General features: G+C 40.2%; 1 protein-coding gene across 13 annotated transcripts in view; it reads left to right on the plus strand.

Moving 5' to 3' along the window:
* Positions 1 to 24,478, plus strand: part of MYO9B (myosin IXB) — a 40,494-nt gene that overhangs the window by 8,717 nt on the left and 7,299 nt on the right. For 7 of the 13 annotated variants that reach the window (XM_048927298.1, XM_048927297.1, XM_048927304.1 and 4 more), the window contains exons 2-29: positions 569 to 1,462; positions 8,573 to 8,667; positions 8,934 to 8,996; positions 9,121 to 9,220; positions 9,365 to 9,465; positions 9,690 to 9,819; positions 10,310 to 10,399; positions 10,596 to 10,712; positions 11,007 to 11,141; positions 12,496 to 12,617; positions 13,206 to 13,347; positions 13,628 to 13,823; positions 14,391 to 14,466; positions 14,924 to 15,013; positions 16,055 to 16,165; positions 17,181 to 17,220; positions 17,715 to 17,837; positions 18,301 to 18,381; positions 18,582 to 18,692; positions 19,222 to 19,344; positions 19,783 to 19,932; positions 20,045 to 20,211; positions 20,573 to 21,508; positions 22,017 to 22,080; positions 22,432 to 22,562; positions 23,213 to 23,373; positions 23,470 to 23,684; positions 24,162 to 24,260. In XM_048927298.1, the coding sequence (XP_048783255.1) occupies positions 626 to 1,462; positions 8,573 to 8,667; positions 8,934 to 8,996; positions 9,121 to 9,220; positions 9,365 to 9,465; positions 9,690 to 9,819; positions 10,310 to 10,399; positions 10,596 to 10,712; positions 11,007 to 11,141; positions 12,496 to 12,617; positions 13,206 to 13,347; positions 13,628 to 13,823; positions 14,391 to 14,466; positions 14,924 to 15,013; positions 16,055 to 16,165; positions 17,181 to 17,220; positions 17,715 to 17,837; positions 18,301 to 18,381; positions 18,582 to 18,692; positions 19,222 to 19,344; positions 19,783 to 19,932; positions 20,045 to 20,211; positions 20,573 to 21,508; positions 22,017 to 22,080; positions 22,432 to 22,562; positions 23,213 to 23,373; positions 23,470 to 23,684; positions 24,162 to 24,260 (4,806 nt within the window). In that variant the 5' untranslated portion in view covers positions 569 to 625. Of the gene's footprint in view, positions 1 to 568; positions 1,463 to 6,679; positions 6,917 to 8,572; positions 8,668 to 8,933; positions 8,997 to 9,120; positions 9,221 to 9,364; positions 9,466 to 9,689; positions 9,820 to 10,309; positions 10,400 to 10,595; positions 10,713 to 11,006; positions 11,142 to 12,495; positions 12,618 to 13,205; positions 13,348 to 13,627; positions 13,824 to 14,390; positions 14,467 to 14,923; positions 15,014 to 16,054; positions 16,166 to 17,180; positions 17,221 to 17,714; positions 17,838 to 18,300; positions 18,382 to 18,581; positions 18,693 to 19,221; positions 19,345 to 19,782; positions 19,933 to 20,044; positions 20,212 to 20,572; positions 21,509 to 22,016; positions 22,081 to 22,431; positions 22,563 to 23,212; positions 23,374 to 23,469; positions 23,685 to 24,161; positions 24,261 to 24,478 lie in introns of those variants that run through there. The other 6 variants (XM_048927303.1, XM_048927310.1, XM_048927306.1 and 3 more) reach the window with 6 other exon arrangements.

Below are 24,478 nucleotides of genomic sequence, written 5' to 3' on the forward strand. Positions count from 1 at the left end.
CTTTCTGTCTTGTAGGGTTCATGAAGAGAGGTCAGAGAAATGAGAAAAGATGTGAGCAGCAGTGTCAGAACTGTCCCCCTCCTTGCATCCGTGCACGGCTCCTCTGCCAGATTTCATGGTAGTGCTGATTTAAGAAATGATCAAACCCTGTTTCTACCTCAAGCTGCTTATGAAGCTCTGAAGGAGTTTGTGTGGGAGGATGAATAAATGTTTGTGTAGCTGTGCAGAGAACCAGGTCAGGGCAGTCCTCTGAGTTAAAACTAACCTGTGGAAACAAGGAAGTCCTCGTGCAGATGTCTGTCCCAGTTCAGTTTGCTCTGTGGCCATAATGGAAAGGAGGGGAGGACATGGGAACAGAAGAAGTGTTGTAGTTATCCACAGCATAGGATAGGCTAAACAGACTGAAATAAGCACTAATGTTCACAGTGTTCGCTAGTTAAGAATTTGCCTATCTAGTAACTTACCTTCATCTTCTGGAAAATAATGCCTTAATATGTCTTGCACGTTTTTTAAAACCTGACTTGTTTTTCTTCTGTTTTTTAAATTTTGTTCAATCTTATTTTCCTAGATGATGGGCACTGCATCTTAAACAAGAGCAGAAGACTGAAGCCCATTTTGGGGCAGAATGAGTTTAAAAGATGCGGACAGCGCAGTTTGCCAGACAAAAGCTGCCTATAATCTTCATGTTTACCCCCAGCTCTCAACAGAAAGTGCTCCCTGCTGCAAAGTGACAGCAACTAAGGACACCACGTCTTCAGATGTCATCAAGGATGTGGTTAATATCTTAAACTTGGACGTCTCAAAAAATTATGTGCTTGTGGAGGTGAAAGAAACAGGTGGTGAAGAATGGGTACTTGATACAAATGATTCTCCTGTTCATAGGGTTTTACTTTGGCCTCGTCGTGCTCAGGATGAGCATCCTCAAAAGGATGGATACTACTTTCTTTTGCAAGAAAGAAACACTGATGGGACCATCAAATATGCCCAGATGCAACTGCTATCCAAGGAGACGGATGCTCGACGGTTGGTTGAAAGAGGTTTTCTTCCATGGCAGCAGGAGGACTTTGATGACTTGTGCAATATTCCCAACTTAACAGAGAAAACACTTCTAGAGAATCTCAAATGCCGCTTTCTAAAACACAAAATTTATACTTACGCAGGAAGTATTCTGATTGCAATTAACCCCTTCAAGTTCTTGCCCATTTATAATCCTAAGTATGTCAAGTTGTATGAGAATCATCAACTCGGGAAGTTGGAGCCTCATATTTTTGCCATTGCTGATGTGGCTTATCACACAATGCTTAAAAAGCATGTTAATCAGTGCATAGTTATATCAGGTGAAAGTGGCTCTGGAAAAACACAAAGCACAAACTTCTTAATTCACTGCCTCACAGCACTGAGCCAGAAAGGGTACGCAAGTGGTGTGGAGAGAACTATTCTAGGAGCTGGACCAGTTCTGGAGGTAAACTGATACTAAAACTGCCTTCTGTCAAAATTGTTTTCTGAAACCTTCAAATAATGGCTGTTGAATGCTACCTTTGAGAGTCACCTACTTGGCCTGGGCTCTAAATATCTCTGGGTTGCATTGGTGTTTGGCCCTGTCGCTAGACTGCTTCTAATTGATTTTCCTTAAAACGTCCTGCTGTGCAGTTGACTTCCTGTTGCTTTTAATTTATATTTGACTTAACTTTCCGCCAGTAAACACTCACATTCCAGGACAGAGGTTACTTGTTGTCTCCCATCCTAGTTTTGATGGCAGCTGAATCAATCTGAAATAGTAAGTAAACCTTTTCATAGAAAGACTGCTCCACAGCTTAGTGTACCTTTGTGTCCTGCAGCATTCTCCTGGACTCACTTATTGAGGGAATGATTTCCTTTCTAAAGATGTTTGCTTTGAAAAAAGTAACACTGCTGGCTAGGGAGAAAGTGAGAGTCATTTTTGGCGTTTAGTTCCTACAGTGTTTCCAGTAGAAACCAAAAGTACCTATACGAGGTGAGGGGTGCACGAGCTGTGCTTTGGGGTAGGGTGAACTTCAACTCGTCCTGTAGATTTTGGTCTCCTTTTAGTTCTCCCCTCTGAAAGGAAAAGCTGAAAGCTCTGATTAAAATCTTCAACATCAAGAAGATCGAACTGTTTGTTACAGTTTTTAGCTTTAGATCTTTTCAAATGTAACAGCACTTTCCTTAAAGGATTTTTTTTTTAACTTTTAGATAAAAGCTATGAATACTTTTAAGTTACCTCATTTATAAATATCATTTGAAGGCTTTTGGTGGGGAATGAGGCACGTAGAGCAGGGTTTTTCTGTTGGTTTTTTTGCCTTGCTTTCTGCTTCTTGAAAGCAGAAGTAAGGTTGAGGTTTGCTGGCTTCTGGAGTTCAAGTTTGCAGTTCTAAACAGAAAAACAGGAAGGGGTCACTGTGGAAAGCTCTGTTTGATCAGCTGATCTGTCTGCATTTGGTGCCGTTAACTGTTTGAGACACCGGTGTGTGGGACAGGACACAGCTGTCTGAAACTGCATCGCAGCGCGCGTGCTGTGTGCCGTTTTGTCCATTGGATGAGAAGTGCCTGTCCTTAGATTCCTATTAAAACTGATAACTTTGCACAGTCACAGGTAAATATTTTTAAGCCTGGGAATTTTCATGAGAAGATGTCTGTGATTTTTCCACAGTAAGTTTGGTTACTGCGAGTACTGCAGCTTCTGCTGAAGATCTAGTCATGCATTTCTTGAGGAAAACACTCTGGCGAGAAGTATGATGACAATTTGAACAACAGTTAGCTTCCAATTGGGCAGATAGATTCTAACCCTGCTGTTGTGTTACATATTGTCTGAAATGTCCGATTGCTGTGAAGCTCTCAGACAGAATTGTCACTCATCTTTGAGGGTATTTGTTAGGCACTAGCTAATCAGTGGAAAACTGTTCTTCCAAATACTGCAAAAGGAGAAGGATCTCTGACATAAGTGCAGTGCGTGTCAAAAATCTGCAGTAGGTTTAGATCCTGGAGAAGTAAGTCAAACAATTCTACTTTTTTTCTTTTAGAGAAGTAACTCCAACCAGGCCGCAGAGCACGTTGAGAGGATGGTGACGCTTCCAGATTTCTCAGGATGGACGTTCTCGTGCAATTCTAGATTAGAAGAGGAATTTTAAAAATAAATAAAACTTGAGGGAAATCTTGATTTCAAGGAGGAACAGACAGAAGCTTGCTTTGCTTTGGGGAAGTTAAACTGCTGTGAAAACTTTGTATTATCCTTGGTCACTTTTAAATCATTTGGGTGACTCATTTGGGTTTTTACTTAGGGGAACTGAACTTGTACAAGGGAAATTTTCTTAAATGGGTGTTTCAGGGGAATTTTTGCATGATCAGTTTTGTAGCGTACCTGAAATATTTCAGTGATATATTTTGAGTCCTCATGAACAGAGTGTCCACATTTGTAATATCCTCTACACTGAAATCTGCCTCCTTAAATTTACCAACGTAAAACCAGGTTGCATTTTGTGTCAGAACTTCCTCTTCTCAGTTTTTTTTTCTGACAGCTAGGTAAAAAGTGTCTGTTTATGGGTTGACCTTTTCCCAAAGTTCAGGGAGTGAAGGCCAAACTGTCACAGGAGAGGTGAGCGATGTAACTTAGCTTAGACGTGGATTTGAAATTGGATCCTCATTTATTTAATGAACTTGGAAATGTATTTCAGACCAAATCCTGCTCCTGTGGGGTTTAACTGATTTCTGTCCAAAGCTGTAATTATTTTGAAGCTAAACTCTGGCTAATATTCTGGCTCCTTGTGTGTGATGTCTAGACTTTGAAAAATGGAGTTCCAGTTGTACAGTGAAAGGGAAGATGGCCTGGAATGTTGCTTAATATTACCTTCCCAACCTTATGGGAAATTAAATACGTGAAACTGAGGCAGGGTAAGTAAACAAGATGCAAACAATTGCTGCCACGTGCAGAAATGGAAGGAAAGCTGGTCACGGACTGTTCTCATCTTCAGGTGCTTCTTGCTCAACGTGGGCACCAGTGTGGGGTACTGAATCAAACCATTGCTTGCATATGGAATCTAAGCAAGGTAGTTAAACCTTTCCACATGTACTAAGGAAGTTTACATGAAATCTGTATTACAGGGAAAAATGTCAGAAACCGTGTGTTTCAGATACAGAGTGCACAGTCTGAGGTTCTTTTTATGCAAACTATCCATCTCTGAAAATCAAATGTAGCTCTGGTATGAGTGATGTAAGGCACGAGGACCTGATGTGACCTGACAGATGTGAGCTGCTGTTGAATGGTGGGAAGTCAGATTTCCTCCTTCTCCAGGCTTTGTTTGTACTGGCTCTAGCACTTATCAGATTCTTCAAGGTAACTAAATTAGTAAAGCAGCAGAAAATTAAGTGTGGGGATGGGATACTGTGGTGAGGGACATAGTAAGAAGGAGGCAGAGCTTCCTCTCTGGCAGCCAGGCTCCTCTCCTTTGCAGTGTATTGTCAGATTGTAACTGTTAGTGTCTTGGGTTTAGTTCAGAAGTTATTTTTGTAGCACACCAAGAATTTGGACAGAGGGGAAAACTGCAGTTGTTGTAACTTTTTGATGTATTATTTTGAAAAGCATCATCTACTTCCATTTGGATGTGTTCTTGAGGATTTCTGAACGTCACTGAACCGTTTCTTGGAAAGAATTAAGACTCAAATAAAATGAAGAGACCCAAAAGAAGGATTCATTAAGTGGTTGGCTAAAGAATACAGTTTCAAACACAAATTAATTACTTAACAGAGCAGTCAGTGTTACTGGGGGGATTTCCTAGAGCTCATCCAGTATACTGAAAAGTTTGTTACATGTTGTGTTCTACCATTCTGTGGAAAACAGCTTAAATTTTGCTCCCAGCTCTGTGTTCTTTATTACTGTCCCACTGTGCGTGTGGCTCTGGTATGAGATGGGCTTCAGCTCTGTGCTGCTTCAGTTCTGCTTTTCGTTTGTATTTGCCATGGAAGTCTGCGTATATATTTAGTGGGTGTAGGCGATTCTATTTAAGGGAAAGTAGTTGTTTTCTGCATGTGTTTGTTTTAAGAATCATAATCGGAGGAGGAATGAACTTCCTTTTCCCATTGGGTTGAATGTTACGAGGCTGTTCCTGGAGAATGTGCTGCATACTTGGCCCTGCTGCACGCATCTCTTGGGAAACATCACCTCTTCCTTTACAAGCTGTCTGATGGGGATGGTCCCAGCTTCCCCAGCAGTTCGTACAGCTTGCAGGGTTGCAAACTGAACACTGTAACTTCCATGCTGATGAGTGGGTACTTTGTGGCATAAGACCATTACTGCAAGGCTGAGTTCAACTCTGAAGGAGTCGTTTCCTCTTCCAGGCTGCGCAGTTTGATTCATCCGTCTCATCTGCTATGTTAGGGTGGCCTGTGCAGGGGTGGTTCTGCCAGGGGCTGGGGCAGCTTACATAGAAACTGATAGCTTTTTCAGATTTTGGCAATTCTTATGAAAGAATTAAATAAGGCTTTCAGTTCTGTTCCTGAGGTGGAGGAACATGCATGTGTTTGGGGGGTTCTTTTTATAGCAACAAAAAAGAGAATTTGTCTTTTTTCTGAATGCTGAAAAAGCTGTCGTTGCAGGAGTTCAGAATAGCAGGTTGCAGTTCGTGCCTCCTGCGTTTGGAGGTGAAAGGATGGGCTGGATGACTTCCTGATTCCTGGAATAGTGCATCCCCGCTCGGATTCCTGCTGGCCTTGGCCTGCTATTTGCACTCACCTCTTTTTATATAGCTAGCATTTTGTGTTGGCGTGGTTTAGTTTTGGTTTTTCATTTTTATATGTCTCCTCGTGGATTCTCAGGGGAGAACAGTAAATAGCTTTGGTTAAACAAATGATTGCTTTAACTAAAATTGCATCTTGTCCATTCCCATCTTCTGAATTTGCTTTGTAAAGACATAGGGGCCTCTCTGGAGGTAAACCAGGGGTTGAGTTTGAGCTCTGTACAGAGCACCTGGCTGGAAACATCCCTGAAACGTGCTTTCTGTGACTGGTAGCCAGATAATGAGAGCTTAATTCTTACTTGTAATCTATTTTCTCTGTGACAAGGCTCTCTTAGATTAAAGATCTAAACTGCCAAATACTGAAATATTTGATGTTAAATTTTTGGGCTTTCCTAATTTTAGTAATGTCCATTTTTATGTAACAAACTCAGCAAAGTACGTAGGAGAATGTGGTAGCGGTGATTGGAGTTTAGGTCTGGAGTTAAAGAAAAAAAGGACCTCCTCCACAGAGTCTTGGCGTGTTCCTTATAAAGCTGGGAATGTTAAAGGCCTTTATGAGAAAACCATTCAGAAGATGAAAACTTTCCTAAAAACTGATGATATTAGATCAGCTTTTAAGAATTCGCTATATGCTTTGACCGCATACCAGACGTGTGAGATCATAAGAGCCTTTAGTTTTAAGCTGTATTCGTTGCTTGTGTGAGTAATCACTAAGAGAAGTTTTTCAGAAAGCCACTGGGGTTATGGGATTTCTTAACTCTATAATGCCAAAATATTTAATACTAAAATATATTTCTGTAGACAGAGCTAATCCAGGCATTGGTTATGCAGTATTACTGGTAAAGTGGTGGTTATCCAGGTTATCCAGTGCTTAAGCTGGAGAACCTTTTCAAAAGATGTTCTTGTGAAATAAATTTGCAAATTCACTTCTGCAGCTTGGCAAAGTGAGGGATTTCTTAATAAAAGAGAAGCTGGGTGATGTGCTGAGAGCAGAGCTGAGCCTGGTGGGACGGCGTACAAAGCCAGCAGCTACTGTGCTGCTGTTACTGGACTTCCACTTTTGGTCAGATGCTGTTCAGTAACTGTAAGGAGCTGACCAGGATTTTGTCCATACATTAATGTGCAGCTTCTGCGTCGTGTGCTCTGAAAGGAGGAACAGCAAGAAATCTGTAAGTGAAGTTGTTGGTTAGCATTTACCAAAGCTTATTGGTGACTCTGCTCAGTGATTTCTTTGACACATCTGAGTGGGACACTGTTTGCGTTACAGCAAGTCCAGCATGGTCTGTGAGCATTGCTGGACAGAAATCCTCTCTCTTCAGAACCCACTGACTTCTCTAGCATTACAGCAGAGTCCATTCTCACCCTGCACAGGAATAGCTGGTGTAGCTTTTAGGTGTAATAGTTGTCCAAAGAACTGTGCTAGTTCTCTTTGCTTATGAGAAGTTTTTCACTTGTTGCTGTGAGTCTGTAATCAGCCTGTTGGGGACAGTAATCAGCTGGCAGTACAACTGTAAGAGATCTTTGGGAGTCTGTTTCAGAAGCAGTGATGCTGGTATTGTACTGCAGTGCAGCTCCAACCTGCTAAGGTAGTTTTTGTGTTCATTTGATCAGGTTTTAAAAGAAAAATAGAGAGAGGGGGAGGATATGCAAAGAGTTTCAATGCACCAACTTGGCTGTCATGAGAGCAGCGCTCCGTGGGCAGGTACAGCATCGCTGGTAGCTGTATGCCAACAGCAGAGCTCTGCAGTGTGCGGTGCTCACATGTCCATCGCTCTGCGGATGTGAGTCTGTGCAGGAAGAGGGACATTTTTGTGAAGTCATTCCACTCGTGTTCTATATTAGGAGGAACGGATTTCCTAATGGAGGCTTTCATTACTTGGAGCTTTAAGAGGAAATATCTGTGGAAGGAATGCTGGAAATATTCCACGCTGAGTGATGTGTTTTTCTACATTTGATTTCTTCTTCATCTTCTGGACTACCTTCTGCATATTAAGAGGGGACAAGTTTCTGTTAACCTAAAGTCACATAGCTGAGTTGATGACATTAAGGATATTTTCCCAGTGTTAATTCTGCTGGGCCTTTAGATATAATAGCTCATCTTTGTGCTTTGTATGTGTGGCTCATGCAGAGGATAGTTTGTGTTATGGATATGCTAGCAAATATCAGAGGGCTGAAGTGTTAGAGAAGCATAGGCACACTGGTTAGAATTTGTGCCATGTTTTCCTCATGCCTCGTGATGAAGCTGTGTTCTTCAGTGTTGCATAGCAGAGGTAATGGGCCCTTGGGTATGGCATGGTTCTGTAAGCCAGTTTTTGTTTGCCTGTTTTTGAATACACTGCTCTGAACACGAACAGATGAACTTTGTCAGTGGGATGTTCTGTTCTGCTCTCACTAACAGGGAAGTTGTATTCATTGAGGAAATTTTGTGTAGGAGCAGTGCTTTAGGGAACGAGGTACAGCTTGTGGCTTTTCTGTGGAAGAGTGGCAATTGCACTGCCTTCTGTGAGTTCGTGACTGTCAGGGACTGAGGTGGGTTTGAACTCTGTGCTTACCTTTCCTGTACTCTTGAAAGTAGCAACTTCGTTATTCTCCTTTGTCAGATTCCCAAATGATATCTCACAGGGCAAGTAATAAATGTGTCCAGATCTGTGAGGAGCAGGGAATGCTTCCTCCAGCTCACTTTCTGGTATCCTTATGCTGCTGTTCCCATAACATTTTGTGTATTGCCAGCTAACATGAGGCTGAGCAATGAATTAGGAGTTAGTAATGCTGTGTCTTTGCCTATTTCATTTAATTGAAAATTACCTCACTTTGCTTTATTGCAGGCGTTTGGAAATGCAAAAACAGCACATAACAATAACTCCAGTCGTTTTGGAAAGTTCATTCAAGTCAATTACTTAGAGAATGGCGTTGTCCGAGGGTAAGTACAGTCTGAGATTCAGCTGGCATCAATCTGTGTGCTTCTAGGAATTTGGAGACTGTGGTGTATCCAAAACTGACTTATTCTCTGGCTTGCCACTGTGGAACAGGTTTTCAGATGCTATTAACCAAAGTTATGTATACTGGTGCAGAGCTCATTATTTGAACTCCTGGCAGCTGCTCTCTGATGTTTATGAAGTTGTCTTTTTTTTCATTTATTTTTTTATTCTCCCCCTCATTCTTTTTTCCTGTCTTTGGACTCTTTAGGGCTGTTGTTGAAAAATACCTGCTTGAAAAATCTCGGCTTGTTTCTCAAGAAAAAGATGAAAGGTAAGAGATTAATTCAGTTAGTATGCTCATAATGAGAGTTTAAGTGCATTTTAAAGCATGGAATAAAAGAAAAATCAATACATTTTCATGACAGAGAAATGTATTTGACTCTCTTTATGTGTAGGAACTACCATGTCTTTTATTATTTGCTACTTGGAGTCAATGAAGAAGAGCGTAAAGAATTTCACCTTAAACAACCTGAAGATTATTCCTACCTCAATCAGGTAATCTGTACAAGGGTTTACAAATGCGTTGATAATTGTTGTCTCTTTCTCATGTTGTGCTAAAGATCAAAGAAAGCAGACTGTAAGTGTATTCCTGTGATGTTTGGGCTGCTTTGCATTTAAGTAAGGGGCTTTTTTCCACAGTGTAACTTGAAAATTGAAGATGGGGAAGATCTCCGGCATGACTTCGAAAGATTGAAACAAGCAATGGAGATGGTTGGCTTTCTTTCAGCAACAAAAAAACAGTAAGTGGAACTTGTCAGCCTTTGTTATTGACATCATGTTAATGTTTGCATTGTGGTAAAACGTGTGTGTTGGGAGCACATACAATTAAGCAGGAATCAAGGAGAGCTGAATATTTGTGAGTGCTTTTGGACAAATTCTTGCAACTGAGTTGGGTCTGTTAATCTGCTATAATGAACTTTCACTCGTAAGAAAAGTTCTTATAAGGTGAATTTTTCTTCCTTAGGATTTTTTCAGTGCTCTCAGCTATTCTTTATTTGGGCAACGTGACGTACAAGAAGAAAGCTACAGGCCGTGATGAAGGATTGGAAGTAGGACCTCCTGAAGTGCTGGACATTCTTTCTCAGCTTTTAAAAGTAGAGTATTACTTTCCAGCTCTAATGTTTGGAACACCTGTTTGTTGTGCTTTATCTCGGCATTTTGCTTGGATATGTTGTGGCTCAGCATGCTGTGTCTCTGTGTTTTATGATGCTTCCATTATGTTCATTTTATGGGAGGTGGAAAGAATGAAAGTGGTGGAATTATTGGGATTAGAGATGCAATGTAGCCTGTAGCGTGGAGGTAGAATCTGTTTGACTTGCTAATCAGAGCTGAGCAGGAATAAATTTACTGGAGATGTGTGTTTTGCCACCATGGGGGGCTGAAATCTCAATGAATCCAAGCTGAGAATAATGTAGAGGAATTGAAAAACTTGTAAAGCTGTTGATGTTTTCAACATCAACACACTGATGTAAAACTTGTATCTGTTTTTAAACTGCTTGGCTTCTCTGAGGAAATAATCTCCACTGTCGCTATCACTGGCGAGTTGGAGGATGGCAGTAACTTTTGGTCTTGTTTGCTTTGAAGGTCAAACGTGAAATTCTAGTGGAAGTGCTGACAAAAAGAAAAACAGTGACTGCTAATGATAAGCTTATTTTGCCATATAGTCTCAGTGAGGTGAGTAAAACAATACTAATATAATTATTTTAATTAAATGAAGCTTAGTTCTTCTTGGCTACAAAAAAAACCAGAAACCCCTAACGTAGTAAACTTTTATGTTTAGTGAGGGTTGTTAAGAACATGAGTAACAAACCAGGTCTGCGATAGAAACACTTTTTTTGAAACAAAATGGTGAACTTTGTTTCGTCTTCAGGCCATAACAGCTCGTGATTCAATGGCAAAGTCCTTGTACAGTGCCCTGTTTGACTGGATTGTTCTGCGAATTAATCATGCTCTCCTTAATAAGAAGGACATGGAGGAATCTGTTACAGTAAGTTTCTCACAAAAGCAGTAGACAGCTGTGTATTTACAGAGATCAGAGAGTACTATAAATGACGTGTTCAGTATCTGGGATAAGCCTGGAGTCTTCTGCAGTCCCTAGTGATTTTCTTGGTGAGGTTTGCTTTTCTGTTTTCACCATAGACATAGCTGCTAAATAATCAAAATCTCTTAACGATTATTCAGAAGTTATCAGTGTACACTTCATCTTTTGTGTTGGCTTGCTGTTGGGGGTTCAGCACTCTGACCGATTGCTTAACTAGATTTCCACTTGTTCTTCCTGCAGTGTTTGTCCATTGGTGTACTTGATATTTTTGGGTTTGAAGACTTTGAAACCAACAGTTTTGAGCAGTTCTGCATAAATTATGCAAATGAGCAGCTTCAGTATTACTTTAATCAGCATATTTTCAAATTGGAACAGGTAAGAAACCCGATTACAAACAAGTTGTTGTTTCAGTAACTCTTTCTTACAGAGGGCTTTGAGTACTGAAAGAGCTTTCAGATTGCATTTCTAGACTGAGAGCTGGTGGTTTTTTTGCTTTAGCTTTGCACTTTTTCTGGTTTGTGCCAAATCATAATTCTCTGGTTGCTCTGCTGGAAGAACGAAGTCATTCTGTAATATGTGGTATTTTTTCAACAATATGTAGATAACTTCAAACAAGCATTTTAAGGAAAAGAAAATTACCAAGCATACAGACTTCATATGTAAGCGTAGCGTTGAGATCTCTGTTTTATATCTTATGACAGAAGTCTCTATGCAGGCCAACTAGAGTAAATAGTTGCATTGTTTTCTTTTTCTAATACTGTTTCTCCAAATGAGTTCAGTTCTTGAATGCCCCATTTCCTGTATCTCTTACAGCACAGGGCCCTTGGGAGGGGGTGGGCAGAGGGGTCTCTATATCTTTTAAGAAAGGCTTTATTGTTTATGGCAAGTTGAATTTCAGTTCTGCAATGTGACATACACACTGAGCAGTCTGTTATTAGTTTTAATTCTACCTACTTAAAAATAACCTATTTACATCGTGCTCATAGAGCAGCAAGAGGGTTGCTCTTTGTCTTTTGTTAAATGTAGAACTTATTTCAGTCAATTTTCTGTTGGTTATGTTCTTTGCACTAGTAGCTTGTTCAGCTCACTTCCGCAGTCTTTTACAGCAGTAAGAAAAGCTGATATTTTGCTTCCCTATTTCGATGGGAATTTTGTTCTGTAAAGCATTTGGTGCATTATCGTTTCCGCAGAAGTGCTTCACATTTTCTTGTAAAAGCAATGAGAGCAACAGGGAGGTTCTGCTGTTGATACTGTATGAGGTGTCACTGCCTGTTTTGTAGCTTGCATGACTTCATGTGACAGTGCTATTTTGAGGTTCTGGATCATCATCATGTTAAATACTTGTCACTTTTTATAATACAAAAACTATGGGGAAAAAATTAAATTCCTCCAGTATCTCTATCCAGGGTTTTAAATGTAGTGCTGTAGTTGTAATGTCTGACTCCAACTTTGTGGACTGCTGACCCCTGGAAAGGCATAGCAGGACAAGGAACATTCTTGTACTGTTGTGGTTTTTAAATACCCGTGCTGAGTGATTTCCCTAGGTAGACCTTTCATCTGAACAAACATGCCTGCTGTTCTGTTCTTAAATTTTTCCTTATTCTGTTTCTGCTGCCTGAACTAATGAAGTCAGTTTGCCATAGCTGTTCAAGAATGTCTTTTAAGCACTTAGGTCATGGTACATTAAAGGTACACTGTACTGATGAGGGAATTCTCTTGAACTGCACAGGAGGAATATAAGAGCGAAGGGATCACGTGGCACGATATTGACTATACTGATAATGTGGCCTGCATTCACTTGATCAGCAAGAAGCCCACTGGTCTCTTCTATCTGTTGGATGAAGAAAGCAAGTAAGCAACAAAAGTCTCTGGGAAATAAAAAATGTGGAAGGGAACAGAAATATAACTTGAAAGCAAACAAACAGGGAAACAAACACCTGAATGATGTGGGAAGCCAAGTGTCATGATTATGACCTACAGTTATTTGTTTCTGATGAGTCTAATATTCTAGTGATATAAATTGATAATAAAAATTAAACCTTGGCTTAAGCAGATTTGGAAACTTCCATTTTATGTTTTATGATGGAATTATGATTACAGTCAAGTGCATCTTTGTGAGCCATTGGAACAGTAAGGGACAAATGTGGTGAATAATTATTGTGGTACCAACTAAACTTGAGTGGTAAAGTGGGTGGAAGCATTGCTGGGCACTTCAAACCTCAGAATATTCAGGATACATGTGGAGCTGTTTGTTTGGATTTTTTTCCATTCAAAACTGAAGATTCAAACCAAATGTGTAAGAAACAACTAAAATTTAGTCATCTTAACGTAATGCTTTCCACGAGGTCAATAAATGCTCTGCAGTCTGTTGTCTTGTGCTTCAGCATACATAACTGTATTTGAAGAAAAGGAGCTGACCCTTTCTGTTTTGTTTCCTAGTTTTCCACGTGCCACCAACCAAACTCTACTAGCAAAATTCAAACAGCAGCATGAGGAGAACAAGTTTTTTGTTGCAACCCCAGTAATGGAACCTGCTTTTATTATTCGACATTTTGCTGGGAAAGTTAAATACCAGATAAAAGTAGGTGACATGCTTGATGGCCACAGTAATAATAACAATAAAAATACTGAAAACAAACCCTACTTCCCTGACAGCTTTGTCAGGATGTAGAAAGTTTACAGGGAATGGGTTGAATGGAATATTTCATTGGATGTATTACTTGAAGATAACGCTTACTACAGTTACAGTTATTTAGAATACTTTGAATAGTGATGAATATCTTGGGTCAAAGCCCAGTGCTGCGTGGTGTCTGCACGCCTGCTTTCCAAAGAGGTTCAGGTTCAGTGTTCCTGTTCTGCAGGATTTCAGAGAGAAAAACATGGATTACATGCGGCCAGACATCGTTGCTTTGCTGCGGAGCAGTGACAGCGCCTACGTTCGGGAGCTGATAGGGATGGACCCCGTCGCTGTGTTCCGCTGGGCTGTTCTGCGAGCAGCTGTTCAGGCCATGGCTGTCTTTGCAGAAGCCGGACGCCAGAGAGCTCAGAAGACTGCAGGTATGATGTGAGAAGACTTTCTGGAAATGCTTTCAAACGCTCTCAAACTGATAATGCTTGCTGGCAGAACTAGTTACTGCAAAACCTTTCAAAGGCAATCTTGATTTAGTACCAGAGACAAAGCTAACCTGTGAAAATGACTTAATTTGTACACAGCAGGGAGGTTGTCACTTTTTATCTGAGAACATTCAAACTTCCCCTCTAATTACGGCACCGTTGCCAGCAGTCTGGGCCAAGTTTGAAGTCCTATTATAAAAGCTTGGGAAGATAATACAAGTTCTAGTATGCATGGTTTTCTTATCACTGTTTTTGATCTTCAATGATCTTCTCAGATTGCCTTAAAGTTTCAAATGAGTATTCAAGATGAAACTTTGAAGATTAATTTTGAACAGCTTTACAGAACAGCTGCAGTTTACTTGGTAGCGGTTGGGCACATTTGAGAAAGTGTTCTCTAGCTTGAAATCCAGGCCCTTGGATAGATACATTGCCTGTTACTGTTGACGGGGTTTTTTGTCTGTTATGCTGCCATCTTTGCCAAATTTCAACCTCTTGATTATTTCTCACCAGGAGTGGTGCGCCAAGGCCCCAGAGTTCCCCTGGCAGAACTCCAGAGATCGAATGCGCCAGTAGAAAAAGTTTACCGGTGAGAAACACGTATCCTGTATCAGGATATGATCTGAATTGCTGAATCCCATTTCACATATCAAACAGCAACTACATTTTTCCACAAGAACATTGGGTTTTATTTCTTCTATCTTGTTTTGTTTGACTTTCCAAACTGTATCACAAAGGTACCCTAACTTACTTTGTGTAAGACTCAATTGTACCAAATATTGGTGAGACAGCTTCAGTCCTATTTACTACAGGGTTTTTTTGAATTCTCCATCTGTGTTTTGTGTATGTTGCTTTTAGCACTGTGTGTTCTGCTACAGCCAGTCTGTCCTACTGAGGACTCGTAGGTGCACTCGTTTATTTCAATGTGTTATGATGTGATTAGGAGGTGGGGCAAGTCCTGCAGAAGTGGGCTCCACACATCACTCTATATAGGCATCTTTGCCTTTCTGTTGAATATTTAGGTTTTATACATGTTCCTTTTGCAGCCACTCAATGCTTGATTTCTCATTTGATTGTTCAGAGGATTTCGATATAAATGCTTTTGAAGACATCATTTCTTTTTATGAAAACAAGAAGTAAGTAGAAATAGGCCTGGGCTTAAAGGCCAGGGAGGCACATTCCTGGACAGTCTGACTTTCTGAGCATGCTTTGTATAAAACTGAAGCCATTAAATGTAATACACATCAAGTAATTACTTCATACTGCTTCGTAATTACTTCATCCTGTGCAGTCTCTGTCATTTGTGGCAGCTAAGAATTAAAGATGCAATTCCATCTGGGTCATATTTAAATTTAACTGTTTCCTTGCGATGTTTTGAAACAGAATCTAGATACTCTAAAAATGTGCTGCAGTACCAGGGGAAACAAGCAACTATCTGTAAGAGGGTTGTTGCTGCCTCAGCGTAGTGATAACATTTAACAGTCAGAAGTGACTCTTACACTTCTATTATTTTTGGTTTGTGCCTCTCTGGAGAGAAAAGAAGGTAAGTTCCGTGCCAAGACGCCACGCTCCACAGGCATGGTGCATGCTTAAAATAATGGGATCTGCCATAAATTAGGGACCATCCCAGGCTTACTTTGAAAACTAAACTTACAAATAAATTTGAAGTGGAAATAAAAAAATAATAATAAAAAAAAAAGTAATGAGATTTCAAATGTTCCTGTAATGGCTAGTTTCCACCTTGCTTATGTCATGAGTGTCTGCTTATGCAGCATCATTTTCATAGTGAAATTTATACACCAGTATGTACTGCTTGATTACAGAAAAGCCCTGTATCTATCAGAAAGGGCTACTTGGCTTAATAAAAAGGTCCTTTGCATGTAAACTGCATTTGGTTAAATTCTCCTCTCTGTACTCAGAATTGATAGCTAAAGAATTCAGACGAAAAGGTAGAATGAGAGAGAATGTGACTGGTTACTAAATTCTAAGGCACTAAAATTAGAAAGTGCTGACTTGACATCACAGTCATTGATGTTCAGGAAAAAGTAGTCTGGGATTGACCTGCTACTGTTTGGAGCACACTTGGTGATGGGATCTCTTATTTTTTAACTCCTGTTTTCTCCTTCATGCCCACGTGTCTTTGTTTGCCATCTTTGTTTTGCTGTGAATCATTTTAGAGACATGCATGAGCAAATCATCGCAAGTATAAAAGGACTTCCATGGCAGGGAGATGATCCCTGTAAGCTGCTTCGGTCACTCAGTCGACTCCAACACCGCTCCCACTTCATGTGAGTTCAGGTGCTCTAGGTATTGCTTTGAAGGTGCACCAATAACCAAGCACTTGTTCTAACCCATAAAATATGTACTTGTCCCAAGTTTGTGCTCTGCACAACCAAACAGCAGTTAAGAACCAAATATAGAAGTTACAGAGAATGCTTTGTTCCTTTGTGTAAGTTGACAGTTAAGCCCATTTGTCAAGTAAACTCAAGTATGTCATGCAAGTTTGTTGTGAAACTGTTGATAATTCGACCTCTCACAAGTTAAACCTGATAGTTTCCTGAAATTCAGGATGCCAGTGATATGTGTGTCCCTGGGTTAAGTCTCTTTGCCTGTGTGCAGCTGTCCATGTGTGAGAAAATCAGTCTGTGGCCTGTTGTATCAAACTAAATGTAAAGTAGTTGGCACGGAGTTGGAGCTTGCCTTGCATCAGGGAGTTAACGTGTCCTGGATTAGGAGGATTTGAACTACAGCTTTGCTTCTGACAGCTTCATGTTCCAGTTCAGTGTTTGTGGATGGGATTTATGCCTGAGATTTGTGTACTGCCTCAGGAAGTTCTGGGAATGATCTCAGAGGTATCAGAATTCACAGATCTAGTTCTTGGGTAGGTGGGGTTCCTCTGGGAATGGTTCAGTACTTTCACAGGGGTTCTGGTGCAAGCTGTGATAACTTCTGAATGAAGTATTTTCACTTGATACTGCCTGCATGTGCAGCATTCATTGACTGTAGCTAAATAAAATAGCTTGCACAAAAACAGTCTGTAGTTTTTAATAACTTCAGAGACTTCTGACAGCTTCCAGTACCGACAGTTTATTTGAAAAGATGAAGTTAAAAACATGTTGCAAAGCAGTTTGCATTTCTTGCATTAATTACTTATATATGCTCCATGCATGAACGCATCCTGATGTTGCTGTGCTCGTTTTCTTCTGCCTTTCATCTTGCCTCATAAATTGCACCATTTATGGCTTGCTGAAGTACCCAAAATCACATCTGTGTTTTTCATAATTATCTTCAATATTTTAACAGGAAAAGTAGAGCTGTCAAACAAAAGCAGATCATTCCAAAGGTAAGGTTATTTGATAAACTTAAATTTCTCATTTGGGGTTTTTCATGTTGTGAATATTCATTTTGTTTGATGTTCTTTCATGATTTAGGGAAGTTGTATCATTTATCTCTAAATTTTCCATTTTGACAATGAGAAGTAAGGTGAACATTCACCTTTATAAGAAAATCTGAACAGGAAAAAAAAAGTGTATTTTCATGTGTTTGATTGAACTAGAGAAGCCATAAAGACATAAAGCCATTTTCTGATCAAGTCATGGAAGGCAAACACAGAAATTGCATAGTTCACCTTTTGTTCTTGGGATGGGGCAATGGGAGAGATTCGATCTTAAGTTGTTTTTCTCTGAAATAATATTCTTGAAGTGTAACATGTCACTGTATGTGAGGCTAAGCAGTTTCATTCAGCAGCAAGCTTCAGTCTTGCTTTTACGCAGGTAAATATTTCTACTGAAATTAAAGGACTTACATTTTATGTTCATTGTGAAAACTTTCTTCTAGAACTTGCTGGATTCCAAATCTCTGAAGCTTATAGTAAGCATGACTCTACACGATCGAACTACAAAATCCCTCTTACACTTGCACAAGAAAAAGAAACCCCCTAGCATAAGTGCACAGTTCCAGGTAGGTGACTGATGCTGTACACACTTCTAGATGCACTCTCACCTCATGAGAGCAATCTCAGCTGAACTGATTAAAAAATAAAATGTTTTTTTATCTTGGAGCTTTTTTGAAGTAGGCTTTGTTCCTTTAATAAAGGTAGACTGCAGTTGGAGATTACCCTTGTGCTATGAAATGTGCTAGTTCTCTGTGCAGTCAGCCTCATTCTTGTGTGCATATCCAGTGCTACTGTAAAAGGATACGTAGCTCCAGTTTGCATCATCCTAGAAAAGTCTAAAAGCAAGAACAGGGCTCTGATGTGCAGGAGGGAAGAATTATTCCATTACTCCATACTGGATGAATTAGGATTTGTATAGCCTTCAGACCTGAAAGAACCTTATTTCTGAGGAAGTAGCTCTACTGCTGTCAAATACAACTCAAAGTACTGATACCTAGAAAAATATCCAGCAGCACTTTTGCATTTCAGACTTCACTTAATAAATTACTGGAGACGCTGGGGAAAGCTGAGCCATTCTTCATCCGTTGTATCCGCTCCAACGCTGAGAAGGTAAGACTGCCTTAAGAACTGAGCTGATGAGAGTGCTGTAGATCAAAGTCTTCTGGCTCTGTAATATATCTCTCTTGACTTGTTCACTGTCATTCTGTATGAAGATGAAAGGTAGCCAGGATGTGCTTTTTTTTTCTTTCTACTAAAGACTGTAGGACTCCTCAGGCAATTTTTAGCTGCTGACTTCTGATCTTTTTCAGAAAGAGATGCTCTTTGATGAAAACTTGGTGCTTCAGCAGTTAAGGTACACTGGCATGCTTGAAACTGTGCGAATCAGAAGATCTGGCTATAGTGCCAAGTATACATTCCAGGTATGTGAAAAGCTGGATGTGGATAATGCTTTTAAGAAGCATCTGCTGCTGTTGGAAAAACATGCGTTATTTTAGCGTCTTTTGTGGCCCTGTATGAAGTTCATGACCACTTGAGATGGCTGCAGGAATTCATTAGGGTTTTGTCAGAGCTGCCTGCTGACAAGTTGTAGTGTAAACTTCTGTATGAGTCATCTGCCATTATGTTGTACTTGGTGCACAAAGGAAAGCATTCGAAGAGCTGTGTTACAAGTGTAAACAGTCAGTGCTGCACGCTGCCTCTCTATGATAATTTGCTTTCTGTAGAACACTTTCTAGTTGTAAAGGTCACTTCTACATGATCTGTAACTTCAGTTGGGGGCTGCAGGCAGCTTATGTTTCACAATGGAGAAAAACACCTCAGTTTGGAGTGAGAAATAAGTACTTTCATATCCCTGCAGCTCAGATGTCTTAATTTTAGAAGTACAACTGAAACTCTGAACTTCTGATTTGGCTTCTAACCTTGATGTCTTGCTGTCTCTGCCTTCCACAGGAATTCATAGATCAGTTTCAGGTGCTACTTCCCAAAAATGCCAAAGCCTCTAAGGAAGACATTTTTGCTTATTTGAGTAAATTGAAATTGGATAAAAACAACTGTCAAATAGGGAAGACCAAGGTCAGTAAAACTTTCTGTCTTCCAAGAAGAAACACTCATATGCACTATATTCAGTGTAGCTGATTTACAACTGTTGCTTCTTTCTCTGTGATGTATATTTTTAAATTACGATAGTCAGAAATAGTGTTGGTGCCAGTGTTGGTTGTAGGAAGACAGGTCAGCGTCAGAAAACAGCACAGTGCAGCATGATTCTGTATTGTAAGGGTGTTGCTTTGGAGAAATGGTTGCCATTGGTGTTTGTCCAAAAGGTCGATGTTCATTTTAGAATGGTTCTGTGATTTGAATACTATCCGCACAGATATGTTTAAAATCCTCACACTGAAATTTGATTAATTACTTTTGGAAATGCTAATTGCTGTCAGCTGTGGAGATTTGCTTCAGTAAGTGGAGATATCTCCAGTGAACCATTTGTTGATTAACCTTTTTTTAACTGAGCAGGTTTTTATGAAAGAGGCTGAGCGGCAAATACTACAGGATACACTACACAAAGAAGTGATCAGGAAAATCATTCTCCTTCAGAGCTGGCTCAGGATGGTTTTAGAAAGGAGACGCTTTCTCCGAACACGACAAGCAGCCATTGTTTTACAGGTATCTCTGAGAGCTGTTAATCTATTTTTCCTAAAAACAAGCAACCTTCCCCACAGAAATAACTCCCTGCCTTGGAGTGTTCCTCCCTCACTTCAGAAATTTCCCTTCTTAGGCTTGCTGGCGTTCCCGCTGTGTCAGGAGGGCCCTGCAAAGGAATAATGCTGCCATTTATATCCAGTCAGCATGGCGAAGATACAGGGAGCAAAAACGCTACCTTGAACACAAAAAGAGGATTTGTCTTGTGCAAGCCATGGTCAGAGGGTATCTTCAGCGTCAGAGGTAAAGGAAGAGGAGCGTCATGGCATGCAAACATGCATTTCAACTACTTAGCTACTTTAGTACATCTCCAGCTTTTAGTTCTCTGTGATAACTAACTTCATGAATGACCAGACAGTTCCATGTGGCCCTGCAGGCAGCATGAAGTGGCCAGTGGGGATTGGTTAAGCCCTTCGTGTTTGGATGTTGTTCAGCTGAGCTGCCCTGATGCATGTCAGTGCTAATGACCAGTCCTCCATGCAGCCATATTGGGACTGTACATATATGTGTACTTAGTCTAAATAACAACAAAGACTCTGTGTTTAAACTGGTAGGTATCTTTCATGACCACTGTGCATTAAATACGTTATTTTTTTCATAACAGATTTCAGAAAATGGTTATGGAAAAGCAGAAAGCTGAAGAAGAGCAGAGGAAAATGCAAGAAGCTCAAGACAGAGAGACTGATATGAGGAAGGATGAGGGCAATGAACCAACAACGGATCAATTGCCTGTGAAACACGAGTCAGAGCTGGATCAAGTTGTTGAGGGAAAAGATGAAGTTCCAAGTGAGCAAGCTGAAAACCTGGGCTCATCTGAAACGGCCACGTTACCTCAGAAGAACGTGATAGAGGGCTCTGAGAAAGTGACGAGCAGCAGGGAGAAACGTGAATTTCGCCGGCAGAGGGGGCTGGAACATAATGAGCTACAGAATAAGCATGTCCAGTTTTCCTTTGAAGAAACAGCTTTACTGCGTCCTGAAGAGGCCCAGGAAAATGTTTCTGAGCCAAAAGAATCCACAGAACAAGATACTGTACTACAAAAAAGCAATGAGAAAGAACAAAATGCAAATCATGGAAAGGCCATTTCAGATACACCACTGCTAAGTGAGATAAAAGAGGGTAGTTATATTTCTGAGCAACCACCTGCATTGGAAGTTGAAAGAGTAGATAAGGCTATTGATAGAGTGATGAAAGCAGAAGAGAGGCAAAGTAGCCAACTGAAAGTCAGCCAAAGCTGTCCTGAAAGGCCAACAAATCTTGCGCTGAATCTTGAAAACACGTTGTTTGCTACTGGAAACTTTCAAACTCCAGCTGAATGTTGGGGAGATAAAAACAAACGGCCTGTTCAGAAGGAAGCCAAGGATCTGGATAGTCCTACTTCTTCCCAGATCCAGAGATATGTGGATGACCCAGGAAAACTAAAGTATAAGAGAGAAAAATGGAAAGGAAAGAGACAGTCTGATGCTGGTCAGAATGATGTGCTGAGCCAGTCTTTGGATGGAAGAACACGTGCAGATCAGTCTCCTCAGGACCCCCTAGAGTAAGAACAGTTTCCTAATATCTTGAATTTTTCAGAAAAACCTGCCAGTAACATTTCAGAATAGCTGGAGAGCTCGAGTACATCTGTCCATGGAGGAAAATAGAGTGATGAACAAGTGCTGCTTTTTTTTTGCCTTTTTGTCCTGTGCTCTGCAGTTGAATCTGTACGAGTAAGAAGGATACCAAGTCTGCCTGGACAAACTGAGAGCTAGAGTCAGGTTCAGTTAGTGTCTGGAGTTTATTTCTTGTCTATAGCATCCATTAGAAACAAACTTTTAGGGACTGCAATTTGCAAGCACCACCCTGCTGTTAAATCTGGGTTTTTGGGTTTTTTTTTGCTTCTCCAGTACTTTTTTTTTTTCTTTAACATTTCAAAGTGAGTGGCGAGAGTTTGAGGATTCTCTCTCAGATATCTGGGTTATTATGGGTTATTTAAAAGATGCCAAGTATTAACAGCCTACAGACTTCAATAAAGTGTGTATTCTAAAATTAATCTTGTAACATTGCAGAAAGAAGGGGACTTCATCTTCATTAAATGATCTCTCAGCACTGGCCCATGCTGCCACAAGTCAGGTACTTTGCTATTGTGCATATTTATATTTAGTTATCCTTGTTTATAAAGTTTGAAGACTTGTGAATAACTGGCTATAGTTCTGTATGTTTGAGTTCCTTTCTGTTGAAGTTTAGCTTTAAATCCAGGTAAAATAATTTCATTTGCAAATATTATACAATTAGAAAAGTAAATTTTAACGAGTGGATGCTTGATCAAATAATTAAGTATACTTCAATGTCGGTTTAGTAAGCTAATCTCTATTATCTGAAGTGTTTTGTCTTGATGAGCTGATCTTTTTTACCATTGTAGTTTTTGAAAGTATGTTAAGAATCTATGATCAATTTGTTGTTTTTTACTTCTCTCTTCTGTAGCAATCACCAGATACAATAGAAGAAGAAAAAGGCAACAAGAAGTACCTTTTGCAAAAGAAGTCGAGTGACCTCTTACCTACCTCTGATACAGTTGTTTCCATGCAGCCAGCAAGCCAGCAAGTAGATGCCAAGTATGTATTCTTTGTGTGACTGGGGGCTCTGGTTTTAGAGAATGAGAAAAGGAGCCTTGGTACCCCCTTGGTTTTTGGATTGGACATCTTGAGAGCATGCATGACTGGAAAGACTTGTGTCGATCTCAGCTATGTGAGCGGTTGTGCTGCTGGTTGTTTTGGTCTTTGTGTTTGACACGAGTGATATTTGACCCGGCTGAGGAGCAGATTCTGTGTCTTGCATAACACATGCTTTTTGTTCTTTTTGACTTAAGAAACCACGCAGAGGCTCTGATCAAAGGTCTGTGTAGCGTACTGTCATCCTGACTTAGGAATGAGATTGCAAGGGAAAAGCTTAAGAACACAGTAGATGTATATTGCTTTTCCCCTGGCCAACTCCCCAGCTTTTGGCATTCTGCAGCTCAGGGACTTCCTGAGCCAGAAATGGTGTCTTGGAGATTAGATTTGTTGTCTCTATGTATGTTTAAAGTAGTGCTCTGCTAAGTATAAAGCCCAAATGTGCTTTCACACTGTCTTTCGTGCTGCCCAGTTTTTATGCAGGTTGAACAGACTAAATATCCACAGTATAAATTATTCCTAACTGTTGCATTATGAGCCTTTTCTTGTAGGAGAGTTAGGATGTGACAAACTTGCATCTGCTTTATGTTCAGGTCTGCTTTCAAAAGTCCTTTGCGTAGACTTTTGGGGAAAAAGCCAGACAAGAAAATTCCGAAGGAGTTTAATCCTGATGTGATTGATGAAGGCGATGGGCTCTCACTCACTTCGTGCCTCCTGTTTCCGGAAACGGGAGGAGCACAGAAAGTTTCAGAAGGTGAGTTTCTATGACTTGATCACCATCTTGTTAATGCCACATCTGTAATGTTTTGCTGGGAAACAAATATTGCAGAATTCAGTCACCCCGTTTTAGAATACAAATTCATTTATTTCCCAGCTTCTTCTGGGCAGCCAAGTCGTCTCCAGGCAGGGGAGCGCCATGTAAAGGAGAGCAGTAAAGCAAAGAAGAACCGTACTATTAAGATCAGCAAGATCTCCAATGTATCTCAGAATTGGCGAGCTTCTATAGTCCGAGAGATTGCAAATGCCAATGAACTGAAACATCTTGATGAGTTCCTTCTAAACAAGGTAAAATTCACTCCACTATGATAAAATTCAGGTCTGTGTTTATTGTTTGTGTAGGGTTTTAAAGACAACTCTTCTAGATGCAAGGTTATATTATTATTTAAAGCAAAGGAGAATTTATTTGATAACTGGAATGCATTGAGTCTGTATTAAGATCCTTCCTATTCCTTCCTTCAAGTTTTTCATGCATTGTGTTCCATTAAATGCAGGTGGTGTTCAGGTTAGTCCGTCGTGTGCAAAGAACGTGCACCAGTGTACAGCAAACGTTGTTTCCCTCCTCCCCCAGAAAAAAAGAAAGGGGGAAAAAGACTTAAAGGAAGTACAGGGTTCTAACTCCTATTTTTGTGTCATCACAGTGTGTTAGGAAATGTGTCGTTTTAGGTAATTGGAAAGGTCCTCAATTACTCAACCTGGTACCAAACTTAGCAGTGGTTGGATGTTCCCTTAAAGAAACCTGATACAGATGTAATTGCATTTTAGATCAACGACTTGCGCTCCCAGAAATCTGGTGTTGAATGCCTGTTTTTTGAAGCCACTGAGAAGTTCAGAGGAAATATCAAGACCATGTACTCTGCTCCTGTAAGTAAATCCCAGTGAAGTGAAAAAAAAAAAACCCACATCAACCCAATGGTAATAAATGAATGAAGTGTGCCGTTTAAATGTTTGACTACAGCTCTTTAACAAAGCAAATCAGCAGTTCTTAGCACAGAATTCAAGGCTGAATATTAAACTTGATAATCACGTTATGGTTCTGATAACAAGACTGCTTCATTGCCCTCTTCTCATTCATTATCTGT

This window comes from Lagopus muta, chromosome 26 (assembly GCF_023343835.1).
Source record: "Lagopus muta isolate bLagMut1 chromosome 26, bLagMut1 primary, whole genome shotgun sequence".
NCBI classification, from domain to species: domain Eukaryota; kingdom Metazoa; phylum Chordata; class Aves; order Galliformes; family Phasianidae; genus Lagopus; species Lagopus muta.